The sequence below is a fragment of the Typha angustifolia genome, chromosome 4 (assembly GCF_048772165.1).
Source record: "Typha angustifolia cultivar Huaian chromosome 4, ASM4877216v1, whole genome shotgun sequence".
Taxonomy (NCBI): Eukaryota; Viridiplantae; Streptophyta; class Magnoliopsida; order Poales; family Typhaceae; genus Typha; species Typha angustifolia.
The window spans coordinates 2,878,863-2,902,832 of NC_133242.1; the positions used below are offsets into that span (position 1 = coordinate 2,878,863).

The 23,970-nt window shown below is 39.6% G+C and overlaps 4 protein-coding genes and 1 non-coding gene across 6 annotated transcripts; 2 read left to right on the forward strand and 3 right to left on the reverse strand.

Annotated features, from left to right (window-relative positions):
- The first annotated feature begins 665 nt into the window (after positions 1-665).
- LOC140759654 (uncharacterized) lies at positions 666-2,052 on the forward strand. The gene is made up of 2 exons (XM_073096269.1): positions 666-1,284; positions 1,516-2,052. The coding sequence occupies exons 1-2, from the start codon at positions 759-761 to the stop codon at positions 1,911-1,913; spliced, it is 924 nt and encodes a 307-aa protein (XP_072952370.1). The 5' UTR covers positions 666-758; the 3' UTR covers positions 1,914-2,052.
- A 64-nt stretch (positions 2,053-2,116) lies between these two features.
- On the reverse strand, positions 2,117-6,609 carry LOC140759653 (sphingosine kinase 1-like). Its single transcript, XM_073096268.1, has 10 exons — positions 6,140-6,609; positions 5,610-5,732; positions 5,410-5,510; positions 4,375-4,447; positions 4,036-4,122; positions 3,836-3,913; positions 3,638-3,708; positions 3,265-3,510; positions 2,967-3,089; positions 2,117-2,493 (listed from the first exon to the last, which is right to left on the reverse strand). Exons 1-10 carry the CDS (start codon positions 6,489-6,491, stop codon positions 2,296-2,298), a joined length of 1,452 nt encoding a protein of 483 aa, XP_072952369.1. The 5' UTR covers positions 6,492-6,609; the 3' UTR covers positions 2,117-2,295.
- Positions 6,610-11,697: 5,088 nt separating this feature from the next.
- On the forward strand, positions 11,698-16,007 carry LOC140758572 (myosin-2-like). 2 transcript variants are annotated; one of them, XM_073094769.1, is made up of 4 exons: positions 11,698-11,976; positions 12,089-12,702; positions 14,493-14,705; positions 15,483-16,007. In XM_073094769.1, exons 2-4 carry the CDS (start codon positions 12,238-12,240, stop codon positions 15,939-15,941), a joined length of 1,137 nt encoding a protein of 378 aa, XP_072950870.1. In that variant the 5' UTR covers positions 11,698-11,976; positions 12,089-12,237; the 3' UTR covers positions 15,942-16,007. The 2 variants fall into 2 exon arrangements, with proteins under 2 accessions (XP_072950870.1, XP_072950869.1); XM_073094768.1 differs by having other exon boundaries at positions 12,095-12,702.
- Positions 16,008-16,607: 600 nt separating this feature from the next.
- On the reverse strand, positions 16,608-17,809 carry LOC140759688 (chlorophyll a-b binding protein 13, chloroplastic). The gene is made up of 3 exons (XM_073096319.1): positions 17,610-17,809; positions 17,368-17,529; positions 16,608-17,275 (listed from the first exon to the last, which is right to left on the reverse strand). The coding sequence occupies exons 1-3, from the start codon at positions 17,739-17,741 to the stop codon at positions 16,766-16,768; spliced, it is 804 nt and encodes a 267-aa protein (XP_072952420.1). The 5' UTR covers positions 17,742-17,809; the 3' UTR covers positions 16,608-16,765.
- Positions 17,810-19,259: 1,450 nt separating this feature from the next.
- TRNAD-GUC (transfer RNA aspartic acid (anticodon GUC)) lies at positions 19,260-19,331 on the reverse strand. Its single transcript has one exon. It is a non-coding gene; the product is annotated as a tRNA-Asp (tRNA).
- Positions 19,332-23,970: the final 4,639 nt, after the last annotated feature.

Here is a 23,970-nt window from a genome sequence, read left to right on the forward strand (position 1 = left end):
TCTCTCTCTCTCTCTCATCACTCCCTTGAGGTGCCCATGGGGCCCGCCACGTGTAGGTCATGCCACCTCTTCGCCTCTCTCCGTAGTTAAACGGTCCATTTTTCGACCGTTGGAGGAGCTGCATCAAGCGCCGCGCACTGGCAGTATGGTATACCGAGTGCCGCCATCCTCAATAACGAGGGATGCATTTTGCATATCAACGCCTAATTTCTTATCTATAATGAAAACATCCTCCTTTTATATATATTCGTAAAAAATAACTCTTACCAAGAGACAAGACTGCAGTTTGAAAATACTCTGATCAGACAAAATCAATATTAATGGAGGTGGTGTTTGCGATAAAACCAAATTGTAGGTTGTGGTATGCAAAAGAACGAATAAAACCAAGCTTGACATTTAATGCGTCCAGAGGTAACTCTTCCGTGCTGTAATTTTTCTCAGCCCCAAATATGCCAAAAATAACCTTACCTCGAGATCGCCACAACACTTGGGGCTCGATTACTGCCGTCTAACCCAATCTCCAATTCTCCATACATGTAGATGAATGAAGCGACCAAGGACATAATCGGAATGGTAGAAGCGACTTAGCCATACTACACTAATCCAACGGTCAAGATCTCCTTATCACAAACTCCACTTTTATAAATCCCAACTCCCCGATTCCTTTACTCCCCCTTCTGAGAGCTCTCACTACTCTAGAGAGAGAGAGAGAGAGAGAGAGAGAACGAGAACCTATTGGATTGGAACGGACGTCTGTGATGGGGTATCAGATTACGATCAAGGCGGCGGCGGTGGTATGGGCGGCGGTGATGCTCCGGCTTGTGGGGCCGGCAATCATAGGGTTTCTGACGGCGGAGTTACCGGTGATGTATGGGTCCCTGCTTGGGTGGCTCACGCCGCCGTATCTCTACTTCGTCATCAACGGCATCATCCTCTCCATCGCTGCCTCCTCTCGCTTCCACAGCCCCTCCGACTCCGCCGGATCCGAGCCTCCGCCGGTGATCCCGGTAGCCTCCCGGCCTCTGGAGTTCGTCGAGCCGGAGCTGGAAGTCGATGTTGGAGTGGAGTTGACAAAGGTTGTGGAGACGGAGACGGAACCGGAGGTGGAGACGGAGAAGGAAGTGGAGGCGGAGGCGGACGAGTTCGTGATATCGAGATCGACCTGGTCGCCGAAGCAGAGGGAAATGATAACGGAGGTCCCGACGGAGGATTCGAATTTAACGGATAAACCGCTGGTTTCCGTTAGATTTGGTCACCGGAAGAGCGTCAAACCCAGCCCTGAAAGTAATGGCCGTTTTACTTTTTGCGTTTATACCCTTCTAGATTTCCTTATTTATTTCTACATTCTTATATGTCTGCTTCTTTAGGACTTTTTGTGGTTTTATGTGTAAATAGTTTTTCTGAAAGGATACCATGTTAGATTTAGAATGATATGTCAAATAAAAGGTAAATATTTTAAAAAGAACCCAAGTTTATCTGATTTTATCATAGGGGTATAATCGTGAATTATCGCAGGCAAGCCACTGCGAGTGGCTCGGCCGAAGAGGAACGAGACACTGGAGAGCACATGGAAAACGATCACCGAGGGCCGCGCGGTGCCGCTCGCCCGCCACCTGAAGAAGTCCGAGACGTGGGAGCCACGTGGCCGTGCCGGTGCCTCCGCCGCCGACGAGGCTGCCTCGCCGGCGATGAGGAAGTCCGAGACATTCCACGAGAGGGGAACCAACCGCGGCTCGCCGGCGCCGCAGTCGCCGGCGTCTTCGTCGGCTGGGAGGCTGAGGAGGGAGGCGTCACTGGGGCAGGACGATTTGAACCGGCGGGTGGAGGCGTTCATAAAGAAGTTTAACGAGGAGATGAGGTTGCAGAGGCAGGAGTCGTTTAAGCACTACATGGAGATGATTGGTACCCAGTAGAAAGACTTAAGGGTTTAAGGCGAGTTTTTTTTTTAATATTTCCCTTTCTTAGGGGAATGGGGAGTTTGATGTTACTCTGTTTTGTTCTCTTGATATCTTTATATGTTGGTTCTTGTTGTTGTTGTTCCCCTGTCAGGAGTTATATACTGATCATGTGAAGAATTTTCTCCATTCTTAGTTGTAGAAATTTGCTACATCAAAAATAGAATATATGTTTGCCACTCTTGCCCAGCATTATTATCATCATACATATATAGTTTTTTCTTTTCTTTTCTTTTCTCCTTTTCTTGGATCATAAAAGCTTATGCAAGTTTGAGCCAAGAAATGAACTGTTACGCAAACAAACGAACGCAAAGGCAAGCAAAGGACGAAGAAAAAAGAATCATCTGGGACAGAATATGGTAGCCAAAGCGTGGTCCACCGTCATTTGAATGGGAGGGCCGTACGCCATCAGATACTCTCGTTGTTCGCCGACATGAGCTCCAGCTCCTCTGGCAATCACCTCTCCATCGGAGTCGACGATGCCGCCCCTGTCAGGATTCCCGACAAGATAACCTGGCTCTATTTGAAAAGCTTTCACCTGTGAGGTCATAGAAAAAGTACACGAAAAGAATAGTTCAATTATAAGGTGTCAACAATGGCCATAAGATGCTTTTTAGCCTGATAGCAATCTTGAAATGATATCGCATACAAAGCCATCTGGTGCGAAAGGTGACTACAGATTCTGAAGTACTGGAGTTTTGATAGCAAATTATTCCAAATCACCTGGGACTTTTGAAGCATGTTCTACTTCCTGCAAATCACTTTTTATATTAAAGCGACACCAATTTTTAGTACAGTAGTACTTCCTTCATTGGATGTTGTGACTTCTACACTAGATTGATAATCAGCATATGAAGCTTGCAAAGTTGGGTAGTGATGGCAGAAGCTCATCTATTTCACAAATGTTTCAAATGAAATTTTACTCTTAATCAGACTTCACTTTAACAATATTAGTTCCTAATTAATCACTATGATATGCATTCGAAAACTGAAATAGAAAGTGCTACACACCTTCAGATATATAACATATGGTGAATTTACATAGCTCCCACCACTCATCTTCAACAACAGAGCTAAAAGCGCGGACCGTGGACAGTCCCTCACGATAACCGCATCCAAGTAGCCATCTGAAAACTGCATTACAATCAAGAATGACCTCCTTGATGAGTTAAGAACTGATCAGGAGTTAACTGAAGGAACTGTCAACTCTTTCAAGATGAGTTTCAGATTCACAAGTGGGTTAAAAATGAGGATGGGTGAGAGGCCGTAGTTATAAGAAAACTAATGCAAATAAACATGCTATTTTCACCTGGGCTTCAGGTGCTAACTTGATATCTTCATTAATCCAAGGCACATTGTTTATCGAAACAGAAATAAATGGGCCCTCAAAGTATCTCCATTGTGAACCTTCGTGTTCAACCAAAGGGCCCAAGGAAGCATGAGATCTATCAGTTTTAACTTGCTCTACTGAATTCCCGAGTCCTTCGTATCCTGGTGCTGGCACAAATTGGATGCGGCCATTGTATCTTCGCAAGTTCATTATTCGCAGAAGAGACTGGAAAAAACAGAAGAATAAATAAGAACTTATTAGAGACCATGATTACATTTATTCGTTTCTACCTTCTGTGAAGATTATAGAGTATATATATATATATATATGGAGAGAGAGAGAGATAACATGCATAAATGTCAAAACGAGTGCTCCCCATCCACCTATACTTTTCGGACTCAATATCAATATCAGCCACCAATCCTGCATTGCAGGAAATGAATGTAGTCACTGTAATGAGAGCTGGAGAGTGAGTGCACTGTATCTAAGAAATAATCAGTAAATTAGATCGTTTCATTTGAATATATTGCCTCTGCAAGTGTCTTCATACCCCAAGTGAGCAGCAACACACTAAAAAACTTTGTTTTTCCTTGCACAACTGAAGCAACATCAAGTGAGCGCTTGTTACCTGTACGACATGAAGCAATCACAATTTCAAGAGCTACACTTTCATTAGAAACCAGAATATGTTCTTCATTCCTTGGTGCTTGAAAGGACCCAAAACATGACATCATGAGGTTTAAAAATGACCTCTGATTATTGCAAATACAGCATTAGAGACCGTGAACAAGTCACCAACAGAGTCAAGAAGTGATTTTGCCATGCCATTCCCAGAACCTGCATTGGAGAATTCTATAATATCAGAAATCAGGTTTGGCCTAATATTAGAACCATTAATTATTATTTTTTATCGAAAGATTGCCTGGGACTTTGCATTCACAAGCTACTCAAGTTAATGGGAACAATATAAATTATGAACACTTTAATTTCTTGACAAATGTTATGGATAGAAGACCAAACATTCTTTTAACTGAAATAGTTAAAAGGGCAAAGTGCTGTAACAGTTCGTGAACTGTTGATAATGAATACCTGCTGGAATAATCCCAAGTGGCACTTTTATTGCTGTTTCCCAGTCTTCTCTTTGCAACAAACCATTAATTACCTGTGTGGAATACCTAGAGCAAATTAAAATGCAGAGAAATATACACAAAACAATGAAACAGAATAAAATTTAGGAAATATTACACTTTACCCTCCAATAATTTGCTATGCATTTTAAACTTAAGCATTTAAACCTCTTCAGTTTCGACTAAAGTAAACTGTTAGTATATCATCACTGGAAAGATAAACTGATAATTCTGTCCCTATGTATTAAGTCACATTAAATCGTATTTTCCTTTTAACGGAAGGCATAATTTTATTATATAAATATAGTCTTATGGAGGAAGAAGTTGGTCAATAGTTGATACCGTCAAATATGATGAAAAATTAATAATTATACTTTAGTCTAGACTATAAAAGAATTAAGTGCTTAGACTGAAAGTACATAAGCGTTTCATATGATTAGGCCAACAATTATCCCTAAAATTTATAAAGTTAATGCTTGAGCTCAGATTTATATTCATATATTTCTGGTGTGGGTGTATTTAGGATCATTTAACGAGCCAAACAGTGCAAATATTAAACAACCAGGTCTTAAAGCTTGACTAAAGATTGAGCTGGCCGAGCTTTAGCTGTCTGTAAACAGATACTATTGCAGCTATTTAATTAGACTGGGTAAGACACATTAAATTAAGACAACTGTGACAAGTGATATTATATATTGCTTACAAAGAAAGAGAGAAAAATAAGCAATTAAGAGCTCATGACGTGTAAACAAAGCCAAACATTAAGTCCAACCATCCTTATAATTGACTTAGTTGCATTATTCGACAACCTCTCTATGAAGCACTTGCCGTTCAAATAGACACGTATCTGAAAGAAGACATTTAATACTCTATCTGTGACAAGGTCAACTCCCACAAAAGAAACACTGGAAATTCCTCATTTGCTGATATATGTATATAAATTAAGTCGCAAACTACGAGCGAATATTATTTACATACTTCATTGTGAATTACTAACCTCCACAAGAACACCATCACCGCTGACACATACGATTCCGTCACACTCCACAAGATCTAGAGAACGGGCAATTTCTTGAGCATGGAGTTGATGATTAGTTTCTGAAAGAAGGTAGACGACAAGGACAAGAATAAAATCCATTACAAGTACGAAAACAGTAAGAGCAAGATACAAGGAGAAAGATCTGCAAGTTGGCCGACCTTGCATGGTGAACCGGATACCAGCGGCTTCGAGAAGTGGCTTCACTTCATTTTGGAATTTTCTTTGTGCACGTCTCGTGCCACCAAATGGGTTTACAATGATAAACAAACGCTTTGGCCGGCCTAGGATGGAGAAAAGCTTAACTACTATCTCTTTGAAAACAGAGTAATTCAAACGCGATGATCCAATTTGATCATGTAAACAAAATCAACGCCATGGAAGGAAAATTCTTAAACATTTCTATCGTTGATACTAGTTGACTTCACTTACAAACCAAGGAAATACCTGCCTCATGATCTATGCCCGCAGAGAAATTCTACCGCCATACTATTTGGGGGGAAAAAAAGAGCATGAGAAAAAAATGAGCTTTTATTTTATTTTTATTTTTTTGTTTTTGGTATAAAAAAATGCAATTTTTCATACACAAAGGCTGCTATTCTCGAGATGTAAATCATTAAATGAGGTCAAAAGAAGGTTTAATTCAAAGAAGAAGCTCAACTACGAGAAAAACCAATCAAGAAGTACCTACCAAAGGAATTGATACGATTCCTAATCCTATCGCTCCATCTCGACGCCGACTCCATGGCGGGCATCTCGAAGACATAATCCCTCCTCACCCTCCTCATCGCGCTCCCACCTCCGCCGCAACAAACACCATTAGACGCGTTCTCGAAGGCCTTAACCTTTAACCTCCTCCCTTGAGTCCCTTCAATCTCGATTCCCAATACATCCGACTCCACGGTCAGGCGCCCTTTCCCTCCGCTCCCGCCGCCTTCGCCGCGCCACCACAGCTCGCCGCCGTCGGCCGCTAAGGTCGCCTCCGCCAGGGACCCGTTAACTCGCACCCTCTCCTTTAGGAGCAGGGTTTCCTCTTCCGCCATTCGAAGATAGCTTGGAGAAGGAGAAGAGGGAAATCTTAGTGTGGGGAGAGAGAGATTTTGGGAGTCTCCTTCGTATGAATAAATGGCAGCATGGCACGACGACGAAGACGAAGACTGACGAAGCGTTAGTCTAAATGTTCGCATAAAATGATTTATGCATGACATCTAATTTTCATGTCCACCAAGTGCATAAAAGATCCAATATCGATATATATATATATATATATATATATATTTAAACTATAATAATTTTTTATATAACTGAAATCTATAGCATAATTTGTAAATATCTATATCTATTTTCATAATATTTCAAATTATATGTATAAAGAGATATACTATATCTCCATTCGTATAAACTATTTAATATATATATACTAATTTAAATATTCGAAAATACTTGGATATGAAATCAGATGGGTGGAATTTTATTACGGTTTACATCTGATCTTTTATCATTTCAATTCGTCTGTAATTTTCCCGTTAGACTAAGTTGTTCTCTCTTATTTAATGTAGCATCCATAGGTAATATTAAAAATATTAAAACGAATGAGTTGTCTAACTCTAACGATACGTAAGCTGGACAATGTCGTGATTGACGTTGGAGAGGGTCAAACGATATTGGAGATGATCGAATACTTTATTGCCACCTACTGATATCTCATTGCAGAGAGCTTCCAATTGCTTTCTTTTCTGGTTTTCTTTTCTGATGAATGTGTGCTATGGGTATTTGAGATTTTGTATCCCGTATGTTGACTAAAGAGATAATAATAAGAAAAAGAAATGACTTAATGATTTCTCTAAATTAAAATAAAAATTAGTTTAGAAGTTCGATATGAAAAAATATACTTTTGGGTCAGATCAGACGGCCCAACTTGACCGATAGGAGTTTGACCGTTGGAGTCTTCCAACAATCAGTTTGATCATTTTACCCACCGAACGGGGAGTATTTAACTAAACTAACCTTGTTCTAAATATTATCTATCAATATAAATTGCTCCTCAAATTTATTACTAAAAAATATTTATTACACTGTAGCTCTATAAAAATATTTAACTCATACGTAGTTTACCTCTAGGGTAAAGTTCTCATACTTTTCATACTAAAAGTACCTGATTTATGTGTTGATTGCATTTTACTTCCCCATCCTGTCATTTTAATGGGTTAAGCTAGACTTAAGCTAATAGTTCATTTTGACCATCTTACAATTTAACTCTTTCTCTTTACTCTATAATAATAGTGATAAAATTGTCCTCAAATTATAATACCGGTTCCAAGTTTCCAGTCTTTCCAGAGAAACCTCTGCTCATGTTCGTGTTGTTCTTCTCATCTCCTGCGAGGCTGCTTCTTATGACTCTCGCCAATGAGCTCTCTCCTCTCTCTCCAAGTTTACTTCCTTCTTCAGCGATGGCGACAATTTCCTCGTCGCTGTAGTCCCCCCCTTGTTCTCCTACCGTAATTTTCAGGATCTACCCATCATTCCACTCGATCCCATCTCCTTTGAATTGTTTCCGCTGTCTTTGGAGTATAGCTTGGCCTTATACCTCCCAGCTCATCCTCCCCCTCCCGTGTCCGTCGTCGCCGACCAACCCCTCTCCGCAGCTCTGTCGCCTTCTCTGCTCTCCTTCTCCCCTATTATTGTCGAGCTCCGAGGTCGCCGCCCTCTCCGTTGCTCCCCCATCCACCCCTTGGCCATAGCGAAGCACACCCCGGCCTGCCCCTCCCTTCCATCGTTTCCTTTCCTCTTTGTATCGGTATCACAGCTTGGGCAGTGTTTTTGTAATAGTTTATGTGTCTTTGGGCATTGATAAAATATAATTACTTATTGTGCGTTGATGTTCGCTAGTATCTCCTTCTTTCCCTTTTGTTTGTGTATCAGGTTTATGAACATCTATTTGGAATGAATGAAATCTCTCACCTAAATATCTTAAGCAATCCTTATTCAAAGGTCAAATAATCTGCGAGGTCCAATTTTTTTGGGGAAAAAATTAGCAAACATGGATCAAAGCCTACAGAGTACAGGCTTACAGCTCCTATTCCAGAGAAAAGAAAGGAGAGAGAAATTAGCACTCAAATTGGAGTCCAAAAACCCAAATATTTTGGGCCGGATTCGACTCGGAATTGACCGTTGGGAGAATTCCGAACGGTCCAAAATCAAAATAGTCCGGTTTTACCATTTTACCCACCAAACGGCTAGTTTGTATAACGAAGTTTGTAGCCCATAACCTAAACAATCTTAATCCCTATATTGGTCTTTTCACACCCCAGTTCTTGCCTCTATATATACCTCCCTCTCTCCCTTTTCACTTCTCACACAAATCAATCTCACCCATCTCCATTTCTTCTTCCCTCGAAACCTCCAAGGTGGAGGAGCTCTCTCTAATGGCTTCTTCTCCCTCTCAAAGCATTCACCGCAGATCAAATCCCAACTCCAAAGATGAGGAGAAAACTCGTAATCATTCTGTCTCAAGTGCTGCTTCTACATCTGGTGAAAAAATTATCTATGATCGTGAGAAGGCTATGAGACTCTCAATTAGATGGATTGTTTTGAATGATATTCCTTTTCACGCTCTTGATGACGAAGGTTTTGAAACTATTATTCGACGATCCTTTAATTCGAGTTTTAAACGGTTTTCTACTGCGTCTTTGAGAAGATGTCTTTTGAAGTGTTTTAAAGAAGAACAGGAAAAATTGTTAGCTTCTCTTCAAGACCTTAAATCCAAGATTTCCTTGTCATATTCTATTTGGACTAACATTATAGGGCTGCCATATATATGTATTCGCGTGCATTTTATCGATAATAATTGGGTTATGCAACAAAGAACTATAAGTTTTACTGCACTTGAATTGGATTCGATTGCTGAAACCATCTGCAGTGTGTTGCAATTCTATAATATTCAGAACAAAATTTTCTCTATTACTTCTGATATGAATTCAGACAATATTGTAGCAGCTGGTGAGTTGAAAGATTCTTTAACTTTACCCTGTGATGGTTTTCTATTTCATATGAGAAGCATATGCAATGACTTGAACAATGCTATCCAAAGTGGTCTTGATGATACTAGAGAAGCAATTGGTAAGATTAGAGACATTGTACACCATATACCAAGCTCTGATAGTAGGAGAAACCTATTCCTGAGTATATGTGAAAAATATTCTTTGAAATGTGAGAAGCTAATCTTTAGTGATACAGAAAGATGGGACACTGTTCATCCAATGTTAGATGTTGCACTTCAGCACAAAGTAGCTATAAATGAGTATGCTAGTTTAGAAAGTATTTATGGAATTCCTATTCCTCCCTCTGATTTCGAATGGGATCTCCTCGAAAATATAAAAGAGTTTCTGAAAACGTTTTATGATGCAATTAACATTCTATCTAGTTGTTATCAACCTACTGTTATACATGCATCTCTTCAAATTGTGAACATTATATTTCTTTTCAATACTTTTCGGTCTCACCATAGTTTCTCTGCTATTATGAACACAATGGAGGGAAAATTTAGGAAGTCTCTCTTACCACTTCCAATACTTATCGGTTTTGGTATTTTGCTCGATCCTCGATTAAAAGATTGCGGTCTTTCAAATATTTTTGCATCTATATACGATGATCTGACCGAGGAGCACATAAATTACATGATAAAAATAAAGAGTTACTTCGAAAAAGTTTACGATGAGTATAGTCTATGTTTTCAAAATAGAGATGCTCCAACTCCTGTACCCTCAAATACTAGCATTGCTAAGTCTATATTGCTTAAAATTATGAGCAAATCTACTCCGTCATCATCATCGTCGTCAAAAAGGAAGATGACAGAGCTTGAATTATATCTAAATAGCCCTTTAGCAAGCTACGATGATCCGAAATTTGATACTTTAGCATGGTGGAAGAGAAACGAAAGCAATTATCCTATTATTTCGATCATGGCCCGTGATATACTCGCTGTTCCAATGTCTACTGTAGTTTCGGATTTTACTTTTGATGCAGAAGGGCGTATGCTTGACCGTTATAAGAGCTGCTTGGGCTCAAGAACTAGAGAAGCTTTGATCTGCCTTCAAGACTTGTATGCTGCTGAAGAGAGAGATCAAGACAGCCAAGAACAACCACCTGTAGGGGAATTTTATATGTCAGAATCTTTAATTTTTTAAAAATAAGTTTGTAGATTGGAAACATTCTAATACCTTTTGCTCCTTTTTTCTCTTCTCAACTAAGAAAAATCTCTCTCATCTATAATTTAAACCCTCAAAATATTTAAATTGCCCACCCTCGATTAAAGCTATAATGGCCTTTGAATTGCTTCCTTTTTATCTAGAGACTTTTAATTTTTAACGTAAGCACAAACAATGTATCATTGGAAGGGGAGAATCCTCCATGATTAATGTTCAGCTGAAAGCCAACCATGGTCGACCAAGTATGCATTGCAAAAGTCAAAAAGTTTGAACCTAATGATTAATGCTATATGTGTGTCCAAGGTAGCATGCAATTACTATATGGTCAAATTATATTTAGAACTCATAATTGCATATAACTACACTTCAGTTTTCAAAATATATAATTTTATTGCATATAACTACTACTATAGCTCGTTATCATACTTTGATCCCCAAAATTTTAACTTTTATTTCCTCTAAAACAATAGTAAAATGGTCCAAACAAGATCTAAAATTAATCACGTGGCATTCACGTGATATTTTTTAATTAGAAAAAAATTAACAAATAATTAACGGAATTAGTATTTTAGATATTTAATTTACGTACTTATGATCTCAATGTTTAAATATGGAGCTTCCATTTAGAAAAGAAGTACAAGGTTTTTATTAAGATCATATGTCCCGTTAAAAGTAATATTTCGATAGCAACATAAATCCCCGGTCTCTTTCCCCCAAATCTTCTCCACCAGAATATGCCTACATTATTTGACGGATATATATCAAAGTATCACTTATTCCTATGTGACAAATAGTTTTAATTGAAGGCGACGTGTCATGTTGACAAGGAGGCCAGACAAACTTTAGAAAGCTGTATCCTGTTCCATCGAGGACACCTGAGCTATTCGATTGAAGTACCCATGAGGGTATATTAGTCGTTTCACTCCGCCGAAGTCGTGTGCGTGGAGCGTTACACAATAGTCGCAGCCGCTCACAGCCAACGGTTTAAACTGACATCTAGAAAGCTGGGATATTATTTGCCACCTTTTATCCACAAATTTCACGAGAATGCCCTCGCACAGGAAAAGCTTCCGGGAAAGAGCGAAATGGGGCCCTTGCGGATTTCCGGCAAAGCAAACCCTAGATTTTCGATTCAAAGGGAGCACCTTTAATCCCTCCTCTGCAACGGACAGCAACAAATTAGGGCTTTGGTTTGTACTTTAATCTCTTCCGTGTCCTACTTACTTCCATATCCTCTTGCCCCTCTTCCATCTTTCGTAAAGATCGCAGTTTTCAATCACTTTGCGTGTTGGGAGCTTCACTGAGTTGATTCCATGATAAGGTTATTAAATTTCCAAAATTTCTATTGTTATCTGTCTAAACTTTATGAGGATTTGCTGATTTTCTCGTTAAATTTGATTATGATGAGAAATTTAGTCCTCTTCCATATGGAGGTGCAGGGAATTTGTGTTCTTGAGCTCAGGAATGGAGTAAATTGAGGGTATATATATGCCTTTGTCCCGGTTTCAGGTTGAGGAATTTTGTATTTTGAGGAGTTGGTTTTTGAATTGGGAGATTAGGGCTCTCATTGTGGATTGCTGCAATGGCTCATATGGTGGGCCTGGTGACCAAGAGCTCCTTGGAGGTAATGCTGGACACAATAATGCAGAGGGATGAGCAGCCAAAGGATGTGCCTCCGGCATTACCGGCTCGACCTGTCTCCCGTGGGAGATTGCCCACTTCTAGAAGGTTTATGCCCGTCGATGTTGAGCTAGAAGCTGGTGCGCCCAAAAGCTTGTTGGTGGAATCTAAGAAGGGAGAGGCAGAGATAGAGGACCAGAAGAATAGGGAAGACAAAGATGTGGTGTTAAAAAGTGCCATTTTTGGAAGCAAGAGGATAACCAGCGTGGAGCAGGAAGAAGAATCTCCTTCTGTTAAGATGGCGGAATTAGAGGGCTATCTGGAATCATTGGAAGAATCTGACCGCACAAAGTCTCCCGTCGTTGTCCCGCCTTCAGTAGTTCCAGTTGATGAAAATTTGCAGAGGCATGACACCAAAGATAAGAAGGTAATAAGGCAATCTGAGAGTTTCATAAGGCTTTTTTTCAATAAGATTTGCTATCCTTTGATTTTATAGGTGAAAATAACTGAAATATGGTGAAAGGACTCAAGTAGCAGTCTACAATTTTTAAGAATTAAAAGCTACAAGCTGTTTGTGAGCACATAATGTGTATTAAATCAGTTATGCTTTAGATATTTATCTTCTGAACTCCATGGGGCTATTAATTTTCTAATTCTAGTACCCTTTTCCACTGTTATTATGCTTTAAATAAAGTCTGTTTGACTTGTGAGGAAGTTTTGTGGAATATCTTGTATACATATATAGTAGACCTTGATACTTTCTTCTAATGTATTTTTCTAGATATGTAAAAAGGAATAGTTGTTTGTTTTAAGGGTACGTGAATTTTCAAGTGAGAATGTGTTTTGTCACATAAGAAGGTTCCTTCAAGAACTTTGAAGAAATATAATCTAGTGCAACCCCTCAGTTGTCTCAATTATTTATCGTTCATGAACCTTGATGAGAAGTGTAGTCATTTAACTGACTCATATTTATGAATATTTGACTAGGTATAAGGGTTGGTATTGATACTTTGAAGCTAACTTGAGTTAGCAATGGGAGGTCATGTTGTAGTAGAATTGGTCTCACACTAATTTTTCACATATTCCAAATCTCCTTTAATACTCTTTCTTCCATAGATTCCTGTCAGGACATTACGAAATTTTGATTTCTAGCCGGTTCTTGATGATGTGGTGTTCCTTTATTGCAAATTATCCATATATAAGTCTAATACCAGTGTCAGCTAGCATTTGGAAATTGCAAGGTACAACGGCGCAATTTTCAGCATCCTGTTACAATTTTATGAAATCTGTATTGAATTGAATCAAATGTCTCATAGATTCACTGGAATTGATAAGTTTGACTACAGAGGGAAAGGTTTGAATATTTAAAATCAGAGAGATAGGAGTTTCCTTTATCAATGGGTTATTCTCAAGACTTGTATCTAGACATCCTCCGGAGTTAGCAAGAACTGCTTTTTAGATTGACTATGTTTCAGTTCATTCTTAAAGGGAATCAACCTTTTGGTTTCTCTTTAAGCAAGTATTTCTAATTGTAAAACCAATTGCAAGATACTCTGTTTATTCTTTGTCCATATTCAATGTCTCCATGTACTTCCTCATATGCCCAATATGACTAATACAAATCTCCTTGTAATTGCTTAAAAATCCTTTATTCATATCTTGCCAAAAATTTCAATTCCATGCAAGTTTGAGGGTGCTTAAGTTTTATATTATCCCTTGATGCACCGTCACAACTCAGTGTCAATATTTAGCATTCCACTCTTTGCATGTTGCTGCATTAGGGCAAGGATACCTGATGGAAGTATTTCTGAGGAATTGTTTCATAGTTTTCTTGGCCAGGGGTCTTGGATTGGGTATTGAAAACTTCAACACCAAGTACACATGGACTGAGTTGTAATATCTTATGATCAGCTTACAATTCTCCACTGCTACTGCCAAGAGTGGGATGCAATGTTTCAATTTTCCAAAGATGTCAACATACAGGCTTTGAATCATGATTTCTTAAATGCTACATTCTGATCTATTTATCTTATGAACTATTGCAGTGCTTGTACCTTTGGTCATAAATTTGTACCCGGTATGAAATCACTAAGTGTTTAGTTGTAGTAAACAACCAATAATGCATTTAAGTTGTTAACTAATATTTAATTATGGAGGGCCTGAAGATTTATTTGATCCTTAGTCACTTCAATGATGGGTAGGATTCTTCTGTGACAGGAAACAAATGGGGAGCATCTTCAAGTAGATCCTTCATTTGTGGAGAAACTTCAGATGCAGGTTTTGAAAGCAGAACTAGCACTAGAAGAAAAGGAACAGCACAATGCTCACTTGCAATGCCAGCTTCAACATTATGAGAAGAGATGGTCAGAGTATGAGGCCAAAATGAAGTCCATGGAAGAGACTTGGCAGAAAGAGTTGGTGTCTTTACAGGTAAACTATTGGTCAGATATTTTAATTGTTTCATTGAACCTATCATCACCTACTAAAGACTATGACTGTGACAAACAATTACATTTTATTTTGTTATCCTAAGAATCATAGAACCTGATCTTGGAGTAGTTGTCATCTTCTATTGTTTTTTCTTGTTTAGCTAACTTGGAGCTCCCATGTAGATATAGAGAGGAGACAATAGGCATGCTGTTTCTGCAAACTAAATATAATTTATGCAATTGACAAGTATTAAAAATCTCCTTTTAATATTTTTCAAAGAAATGTTTCTCTTGCTAGTTTACTTCGTTAGCCTTTTGGATGGTACTTCGGGATTAAGCTTCATCTGACTCTTTGGCTTAAGTGGATAACTGTACCTCAGAGACAAAGCCAAATCTTATTTTGGAAGTTGTCATTGTATTTCCTCCCTAGACTCTTCCTATGTCTATCAGAAATCCTGAGGGGCTACTCCTGGATTTTGCATTAGCCTAAGCTCCTACCAAGTTGTCTTATGGCTTCAGTTACAAATCCCTATATCGTCTAGTCATTCTTTGGATGGTAGCTTAGCAACAATATCTAGTTGGTTGATTCCAAGTTGACAAATGCTCGTAAAATCCATTTTACATTTTGGAGCCTTCTCATCACTGTTGTGGGAATGTACTTGAATGATGATAACGATGACCATTTTGTATAATACTTCAGTGCAACTGGGAAATAGAAGATGAATACCAATGTGCTAGACCTTACTTTTCTTTTCTTTGTGTGTGTGTAAATTTTCAGCTGAGCCTTGCTGCTGCCAAAAAGAGCTCTGTTTCTGATGATGTTGCTGACCAACCTGGTAAATTCAATGCACTTCCAAATCACCACTCTCACAACTCTAAAGATGTGAAATCTGCTGAGGCCCATGCACCTGATGGTAAACAACCATATCCTTCTGAAGCTGCAAAAGTCGGAACTCCTAATGAGCCCCAGAATGCAGTGAACTATCTTGCAAAGGAGTTTGAGCAAAGGAGACTGGTCTTCGAGGATGATGTTGATATCATTGTTGCAGCTAACTCAGGGCAGTCTAATTCCCATGTAAACCCAGATGAAGATCTCCGGAAATTGAAAGCCCGGTTCACTGCATGGAAGAAGGATTATAAGGCTCGGTTAAGGGAGGCAAAGACGTCAGTTCAAAAGATTGGCAATCATGAAGAGAAAGCACACAAAAGATGGTGGGGTAAGAGGAGCACAAAATGAGAGCATAATAGCCATGGATTCTTCAAGTGTGGTGGTTCTCCTTCATTGCCTACAGCAAATCTGCGATTTGTATATCTTCTGTTCTTTTCTTTGTTGTTGTTGTTATTGTTATTGTTGTTGCAATTGTTCGGAAAGTAAAGAAGCGCACCTTGAGAGGAGTTAGGTAGAAGGTGCAACAAGAAATGTAAATGTGTATCTTTTTTCGGTTAATGTGATTCTAAAACGTGTAATTATTTCATTGACAATCAAATTTTTTAATTATTATTGCGCTATACCTGGCTGCCTTAAAAATATCACTATGGTAATGGACACTTTGATTATGCAGTATGTTCATTTTTAATTTCTATCTCCCTGCCTGATGAAGTGCTTTATGATGTAAAGAAAGTGTTTCTTTTTCCATTTGCTTAGCATTATTGCGTCAATCTGAGGCCATGTTCACAAAACTTATCAAATGCTTGGTGGTCTCATTTGGCAGGTTGAGAAATCTAAGCGAAGAAACTAGGGGAGTCCCATTGAAGCTTTCTTTCGCAGCTTCTTCAAAAGGTACGACCACAGGCCCTGATAGAATTCTCATTTATTTCTTCATAATTCATTGGCGTCTGAAGTAGCGTCGTTTATTAGATGCTGGCCTTCAAAATGTCATCACTTTCATAGTCATAAGATGAATTGAGAAAGAGAAATGATCATAAATTCCATCAATAGTACATTGCATTCAACTCTTTAGATTGACAATAATCTACAACTCTCCCATGGTTCTGGAAGTCAGGGGACTGGAGGAGAGAAAGAAAGGAAGAAAGAAAGAAGGGAGGGAGAAAGAGAGCAGCTTAAGACCCTGGCACGAACTTGGTGGCGTAGACCCATGCATTGTTAGCCACGGGGTTGTCGAGGTGATCCAGAAGGTTCTCCAACGGCCCCTTGCCGGTGACGATGGCCTGGACGAAGAATCCGAACATGGAGAACATGGCGAGCCTTCCGTTCTTGATCTCCTTCACCTTGAGCTCGGCGAAGGTGGTGGGGTCGTCGGCGAGGCCGAGTGGGTCGAAGTAGGTGCCCCCTGGGTAGAGGTTGTTGCCGTCGCCGACTCCCGGCAGGCCGTTGATGCGGTAGCCCTCGACGAGGCCCATGAGAATCACCTGGAACCCAAGGACGGCGAGGATGCTCTGAGCGTGGACCAGGTTGGGATTTCCGAGGTAGTCGAGGCCACCGTCGGAGAAGATCTGCGCTCCGGCCTTGAACCAGACGGGCTCTTTGAAGTCCACCTTCACCCATTTCTCGAGCACCTCCGGTGTGATGCAGCCCAGTGCGCCGAGCATGGCCCACCGGCCGTGGATCACCTGAGTCGTCATTGAGTAAGGATTTATTGTCATAATGTTGGTAATATATCTACAAGATATCATGTCTTATTGGATTTTCAGAGAAATATTACCTCAAGAGCTCGGTTTCTTGCGAAGGCTTCAGGGTCAGCGGAAAGCCCCGCGGTGTCCCAGCCGTAGTCTCCGGGGAATTCTCCGGTGAGGTAGGACGGTGTTTGGGCGGAGAAGGGGCCCAAGTACTTGACGCGGTCTGGTCCATACCAGAGCTCGTTTCCCTGCACCGTAACGCATAATTTTAGTTTCATTACTGAAGAGAGGTTGTTTCTATGGCTTGAAAGAATTATGTAGCTATTACCATGGTGAACTTTCCGTTTCCCATCGAGACAGCATCTCTCAGAGGGTTGGCGCCGGCGGCCCGGGCTTGTCCGAGGAACGGTTTCGCGATGGTGGCCGTACGAGACGAGGCCGCCGTTAGTGTTGATGCCATCTCTAGGAAAGTTGGTTGTGTTTGGGGGCTGAGGAGAATGCTCTGTGTGGTTGGAATCTCAAGGGAGTGATGGTCTTCCCTTTGTAGTTAAGCTGAGATGGTGGTAGAGGACAGAGACGGGTGGATTAGTGATGTAAGGGATTGGAGCAGAGGTGGGAGGTAGAGATTTCTGGATTTGGTTTGGACCAATGGGAGGGCTGCTAAGGATATGGAGAATGTCCAGCTCGGATCCTGTCTATCTGAGTGTTATCTTGTCCAGCCTCTAATTTGAGATAAATGATTAATAGGTATATAAAACAAGGGCTAATTATGCTGACACCTACTCAACTATACTCAATTTTTACGGAGACCTCATAAATTTTTTTTAGGTTATAATGTTATCCTTCTGTTAATGTGCCGTGAGAAAAATTGGATGAGGTAGCTTATGCAGCAATCATATTTCTTAGAAATAACCTAATAAATTAAGATTAAATAATATATTTTATTATAATTAAATTTAACTTATTATCAAAATTTACCATCATCCTTCTCCCTTCTTGACACAAACTTCACCATCGCAGACCACCCCTTCACCATCATCGACCACCGACATTGCCTCACCGTCGTTGGCTTGCAACAGCCAGGAACTAGTTGGCCAACCTCCCCGTCGTCAGCCTTGCCCTCCTCCCCCTTCCTCGGTCTCGTCGTCGGCAGCATTGGCTAGGGGCAATGCTGGATCCAACCGTAGAGCTTCCGCTTGTGGTGATGGCGAGGGTAAGGGCCGAGCTAGCCGAGTTGTTCGGGTTTGGCTTCTTCACCAACTTCTTGATCGGTTACTTACACATGTGCGCTAGCGAGAAGCCGAGCAACCTCCACAACGGCAGCGATTGAGGCCATGAGACGAGAAGGTTACGACGAGCTCGCCGCAGCGCCGCAGCGTCGCATGGAAATAGGAGGTCGCAACGAGCTCGCTACCACGCCACATAGGACCGGAGGCCGCAACGAGCTCCGTTGCCACGTCATGTGGAAAGAGGAGGCTGTAGGAGAGAGAAGAAAGTAAGGAGAGAAGATGTAAGGTATTTAATATTTTAATTTATTTTTTAAAATAATAATATTGTGATAATTAATTAGAGGTATCGTTAGTTATTATGCGTGTTTTCTGTCATTGTCATTACCTGTTTCACTTTACCCAAAGTTTAAGAGTGATATTGTAACCTAAAAACATAGACCATCTCTCTATGAAAAATATAACATCTAGGAGAGGGAAATAAAAGATACTAATTTAGTTTTGAGGGAACCACACTTTTGATTTTCATGATTGGTTAATTTTATTTAGTATTATTTAATTTTAACCATTGAATTATGAGAGTTAGTAATTCTGATTAAATCATTCGTTGAACACGCAGTTATCATACTGAGAAAAATAAAGATTTAATACTACCCAATTAGCTATCTTCTTTGTGCAAATTAATCTTATCTTTGTTCAGAACCATTCAAGAATTTCAAACCCAAAAAGGAGAACGAAACGTCAAAAAATAACGCCGTTGCCGGGGATCGAACCCGGGTCACCCGCGTGACAGGCGGGAATACTCACCACTATACTACAACGACTTGATGTTATGTGGACTAACATCTCAAAACTTAATTTAACAATTAAATTAAAATAAAATGATTAAAAAAAGCCTCATATGCGAAAGCCAAACGTAAGATGTTTCGATAAATTTGCCAATATTTTACTAAAAATAGCCAGATAAATCCTTCCCAATTCCTATGGGAGAGTACCCTTTAATTCTCTCCTTATTCATAACAAATACACATTGCAATACTTCCAACTTCAAAGAGGAATTGGAATTAAAACAAGAAGCTAATCCATGCAGCTCAAGCACTGCCTTTGACGCACAGCCACTGGCCAACGAATAGCTTGGTGCAATCAAGATTAGGGTTGATGCCATTGAACTCTTCAGTGGTCAGATCAAACTTCTGAGCAATTGTAAAGCATATATCATCAGGCTGCACTCCATACACGGTGTCACAGCTCACCACCCTTGGCTTTGGCGGGACAACAACTGTTGAATTATTTCAAGAGACATAAGAAATTAGCATAATTAATTAGCATTAAACTGCATGCATTAGAGAGGATAATATTTGAGCTTACAGCTAAACAGCTTCCCCTCGGCCATGGTGACGGCGAGGAGCAGAGAAAGAAGGAGAGCAAAGTTGAGGAGAATTGAAGCTTTGCTGCTTGCCTTGGCCATTTTAAGATATTATACTAAGACACTCTCTTGTGTTCTCTTGCTGTGGTTGCTGCTATGCCTTGATCCTTTATACAAGGCACCAGGTGAAGCCCTTTGGAGATCACGCACTCTTGTACAAGTCCGGCTACCTCATTGGTCACTTCATTTGGAGCATTTACATTGTTGGATTTAGAATGAGTATAGTAGTATTATATATTGATGCTTGATGTGGACTACATTACACAAGGTAGATATATATATATACCTTTCTTTTGGCAGGTTTGGTTAAGAAGTTTTATTGCATTGAGTCTATCTAGATCTAAATTATGGGACCCGTTCTGTAGCCGGGCATGACCATCGTGACAACCCTAATGAATCAATCTAGCTGATATAAATAGTATAATACATATTTAAATTTTATTTCTAAATATTTATAGCTATAATCTAATATATTATTTTATTTTGGTATCATTTGGCTGGTAATGTATATAGGGCGTACTTGGACTTGAAAAAATAAATTATTCCGAGCCAGATCGGGCTTGAAGTTGGGCCTGACCAGAACCCGAACAATGCTCACATGTCACAAGTCACAACTCACATCACATATAATAGGGATGAGTAATTACAGACACGCTTTTACCACAAAAGAAAGAAAAAATTACAAACACGCCATGTAACGACAAAATTCATCCATCCTAATTGTCATCTCAGCAACACGCCACGTATCATGCATCGACACGCGTCACCTCAGAACGCAGAACAAGTTCCATCGCCCACCGCGCCCATGTGACGGACTTGCATTCCTTACACGTGTGTCTCTCTCATTCGCGGGTTCTCCGAAACCGCCTTGGCCGTCACGTGAATAAAGGTTTGGATTTTTTAGAAAATAAAATTGGCTTCACCCTATTCGATAATAGCCACCATTATCACAAGACGCCAAGTACATATTTTGTATTAAAAATTGGCATCAAAGCGTTGGAATTCACGCTCGCCGACGACCCGTTGCTGGCCGTGGCCGCCCGATAGCCGGCATTGAGTCACTAGCTAATACGATCTAAGTTCGTTGATCATACTATCATAAACTTCTATTTTTAAAGTATACTATCTTATTATAGTCTTTTAATTACTGATCCTGGAAAGCAAAGTTAATTCTGGGAGTGCTCAAGAGAAGCGAAGATCTATTAACACGTATAAAACTTCCCCCACAATACCGGAAGATAATTACAGACTCGTATATTTCCCAATTCCCATCTACATCACCAAAGTTCGATCAAACCCCCTTCCTTCCTTATCTTCCAGCTCCCTCCTCCCACCACCATCTAGAAACCCGCAGGAGGAGACGCCAACTCCACCAGATCCGTCCGATCCGCAGATCCCACGGTCGATCGATCTACGGATCTAGCTCGGGCCCCAGCAGCTGAGGTACATGGCCTTGTGTAGCGACTCGTCCGGCCCATCGCCGCCGCGGCCCCCGAGGGCTCCCCGGCCGACGCCTAGACCGGCGGCGCGGAAGGCGAGGCTAGCCGAGGTGAGTTGGTCCTTGGTTCGCTGGACCGGCTTGATGCCTTGGTCTCTGTGCCCCTGCACCACCGCCAGGCTCGCCGCCATCCAAACCCGGTTCAGGTAACTCATGATCTCCGATCTCCTGGATCGTGATGCTCTACTTCTTTTTTGCAATTTACCCCTCGCTTTCTTGTATATTTCTCTGTGCTTTCTAGGACTGAGTAAGGGATAGTGGTGGGAACGATGGGGATTATTTATAGGGAGGGAAAGGTGAAGGTAAGTGGTTTTGAGTGGGGGAGAACAGCTCTGGTTTCCCGTTGTAAGGGATGGTGGTGGTAGAGGAATTTGGGCTGTTGGATCGTGATCGGATGGCGAGAAGCTTTTAAATTAGTTTTGTCGGCTTTCGTGGGTATTATGGGAAAGAGCACAGCTGTCGCCTGTCGGCCTTATCCTTCGAGTTGGGAGAGTAAGCGGGGTGGTTCTCCACTGGCTAGAAAGATAAAGCTTAATTACAATTTTGACCCCTCTAAAGCTCAACTGGCACTCCTTATCATTTTTATCCTAAAAAAGAGTAGACAAATGTTGATTTAATTTTATAGGTTATTTTTTTTCTTAAGGGGTGAAAGTAATTTAGAGCAATAGTTGAGAGGCTAAAGATGTAATTAACCCTATACACATGATTTACTTAATATATATATTCTGTTTTTATCGTATTAATACTTACCAACTTCTTTTATGTTATACTAATATCTCATTTCTAACTGTATTACAGAGGACGTTACAAAGGTCTTGTAGCAACTACAAATATCCCATTCGGAAAAAAAGTAACTACAAATATCCCAAGAGTCTTAATTATTAATATAATGTTACATCCATCCTACAGTGATAGCCACTGTCAGTCATAAATCGTTATTATTATTTTATAAATTTCGAGTTCGTTGTGCATACATATATAACGGTATTATGAAAAATATATTTAAATAATTTAGGAATCAATCTTAACAGTCAAAGACATTAAAACTCATATAATCTTTGTTGTAGTCTAAGTAAGACTTAATAATTGAGTTAGCACTTCTACTTCGTTTACTTTTGAATAAGAATAGGTTTATTTTGGTATAAATCTTCTCATATTAGTATAATAAATAAATAATTACTTAAGTCCCTAATATAATAATAATACTTTTAGTAATTTAATATTTAATATTTTATTCTTGAAGAGATATCACTTTGATCAACCATTTTAATATCTCTCTTTTCTCCACCATCTTTTCTCTTTTCTTTTTTAATTAATTGTATCTTTATTATTTGTCAACATATCATTTAAAATTAATGCCGTATTAAATATAATTAATATACAATTTATTAGTATACAATCTAACACTACAGTAAATAAAATAGTTATATTAATATTGGTTTTATTACAAAATGAATGAGGATGTTTGTATTTTTTATTAGAATGACTAATGGTGAAAGAGAATAGTTACAAAGTGTATAATTCCAATAGGTACAAGAAAGTCTCCTGTTGTAATAGATTAGATTCAACTTAGTAAGAGATATACAATATTTATTAGTGAAGGATCCAATGCAAATCGCAAGGTAGATTAATTTTTTTTTTGTGGATAGATCTAGATAGGCACCGCCAATAATGTGACAATAGTTGCATTAATTACTGTCATATATTAATACATATAATGCTCCTCTCACCTCTTGTCATATAAATGTATTGCCGGGCCAAATAATAAATCCAAGACGAGGTCATTAATTTATACTGCAATGGTGGTCTCCTTGTAAGGTGAACATACAAGCAATAAAATTCTTACTACTTTATTTGAGTGATGTGACTTTTGTGGCCTAGCATGATAACGATATAGACGAGAGAGACCATATGCATTCTATCTAGCTTCGATGATGCCTACTAGCTACCTTAATCAATTACACAATGTATACCTATTCTATTTTCTTTATTTTTTGGGTGGGGGAATAGCCAGTTGAGGATAAGTGTATATGATATAATAAAGAACCCTTTGCGCAGAGATTCGGCAGAAAGGTGGGCCATCTGAATCTTGTATGAGATTTTACTACCATACCTAGAGCTATTTAAATGCATAGTTGCCTAGTTGGGGGTAGCAATACGTTAAACTAGATCTTGCTTTGTATTAGCGATACTACTTTATAACAGTTAGTGGACAATAATGTGCATTTAACAAGTCCTTAATGAAGCCAGTTGTAATACCGATGTCCATAAGGGGCTTTGTGCAGGACTGCATTTGTTTGCTTTGTTCTTTTGTAATTGAGAAAATAGTGCATGTATATAAGCAAGGGAACATGACAGCCATTTGGGCGGCTAACTCAGAGAAAGGTAATAATGACTAGTTTTGAGATAGAGGTTCTGGGAATATGGCCCTACCTCAGAGATTTTATCCAATCCAATGCTACTGTTGGTCGGATAATGTAGACAACAGCTTACTGTTGTTCTTTAATATCAGAGAATAAAAGGAAAATAGTTCTTACAT

Bases quoted from the DNA above. Each gene is read 5' to 3' on its own strand.
- LOC140759688 (XM_073096319.1), bottom strand. From the start codon at position 17,741: ATGGCATCAACACTAACGGCGGCCTCGTCTCGTACGGCCACCATCGCG. The intron at 17,530-17,609 runs GTAATAGCTACA...GTTACGGTGCAG, and splicing joins GAAACGGAAAGTTCACCATG to GGAAACGAGCTCTGGTATGG. The intron at 17,276-17,367 runs GTAATATTTCTC...ATGACGACTCAG, and splicing joins CAAGAAACCGAGCTCTTGAG to GTGATCCACGGCCGGTGGGC.
- LOC140759654 (XM_073096269.1), top strand. From the start codon at position 759: ATGGGGTATCAGATTACGATCAAGGCGGCGGCGGTGGTATGGGCGGCG. The intron at 1,285-1,515 runs GTAATGGCCGTT...GAATTATCGCAG, and splicing joins CGTCAAACCCAGCCCTGAAA to GCAAGCCACTGCGAGTGGCT.
- LOC140759653 (XM_073096268.1), bottom strand. From the start codon at position 6,491: ATGGCGGAAGAGGAAACCCTGCTCCTAAAGGAGAGGGTGCGAGTTAAC. The intron at 3,511-3,637 runs GCATGTTATCTC...TGTTTTTTCCAG, and splicing joins GCACTCGTTTTGACATTTAT to TCTCTTCTGCGAATAATGAA. The intron at 2,494-2,966 runs GTGTGTAGCACT...ATGACCTCACAG, and splicing joins CATATGTTATATATCTGAAG to GTGAAAGCTTTTCAAATAGA.
- LOC140758572 (XM_073094769.1), top strand. From the start codon at position 12,238: ATGGCTCATATGGTGGGCCTGGTGACCAAGAGCTCCTTGGAGGTAATG. The intron at 12,703-14,492 runs GTAATAAGGCAA...CTTCTGTGACAG, and splicing joins ATGACACCAAAGATAAGAAG to GAAACAAATGGGGAGCATCT. The intron at 14,706-15,482 runs GTAAACTATTGG...GTAAATTTTCAG, and splicing joins AAGAGTTGGTGTCTTTACAG to CTGAGCCTTGCTGCTGCCAA.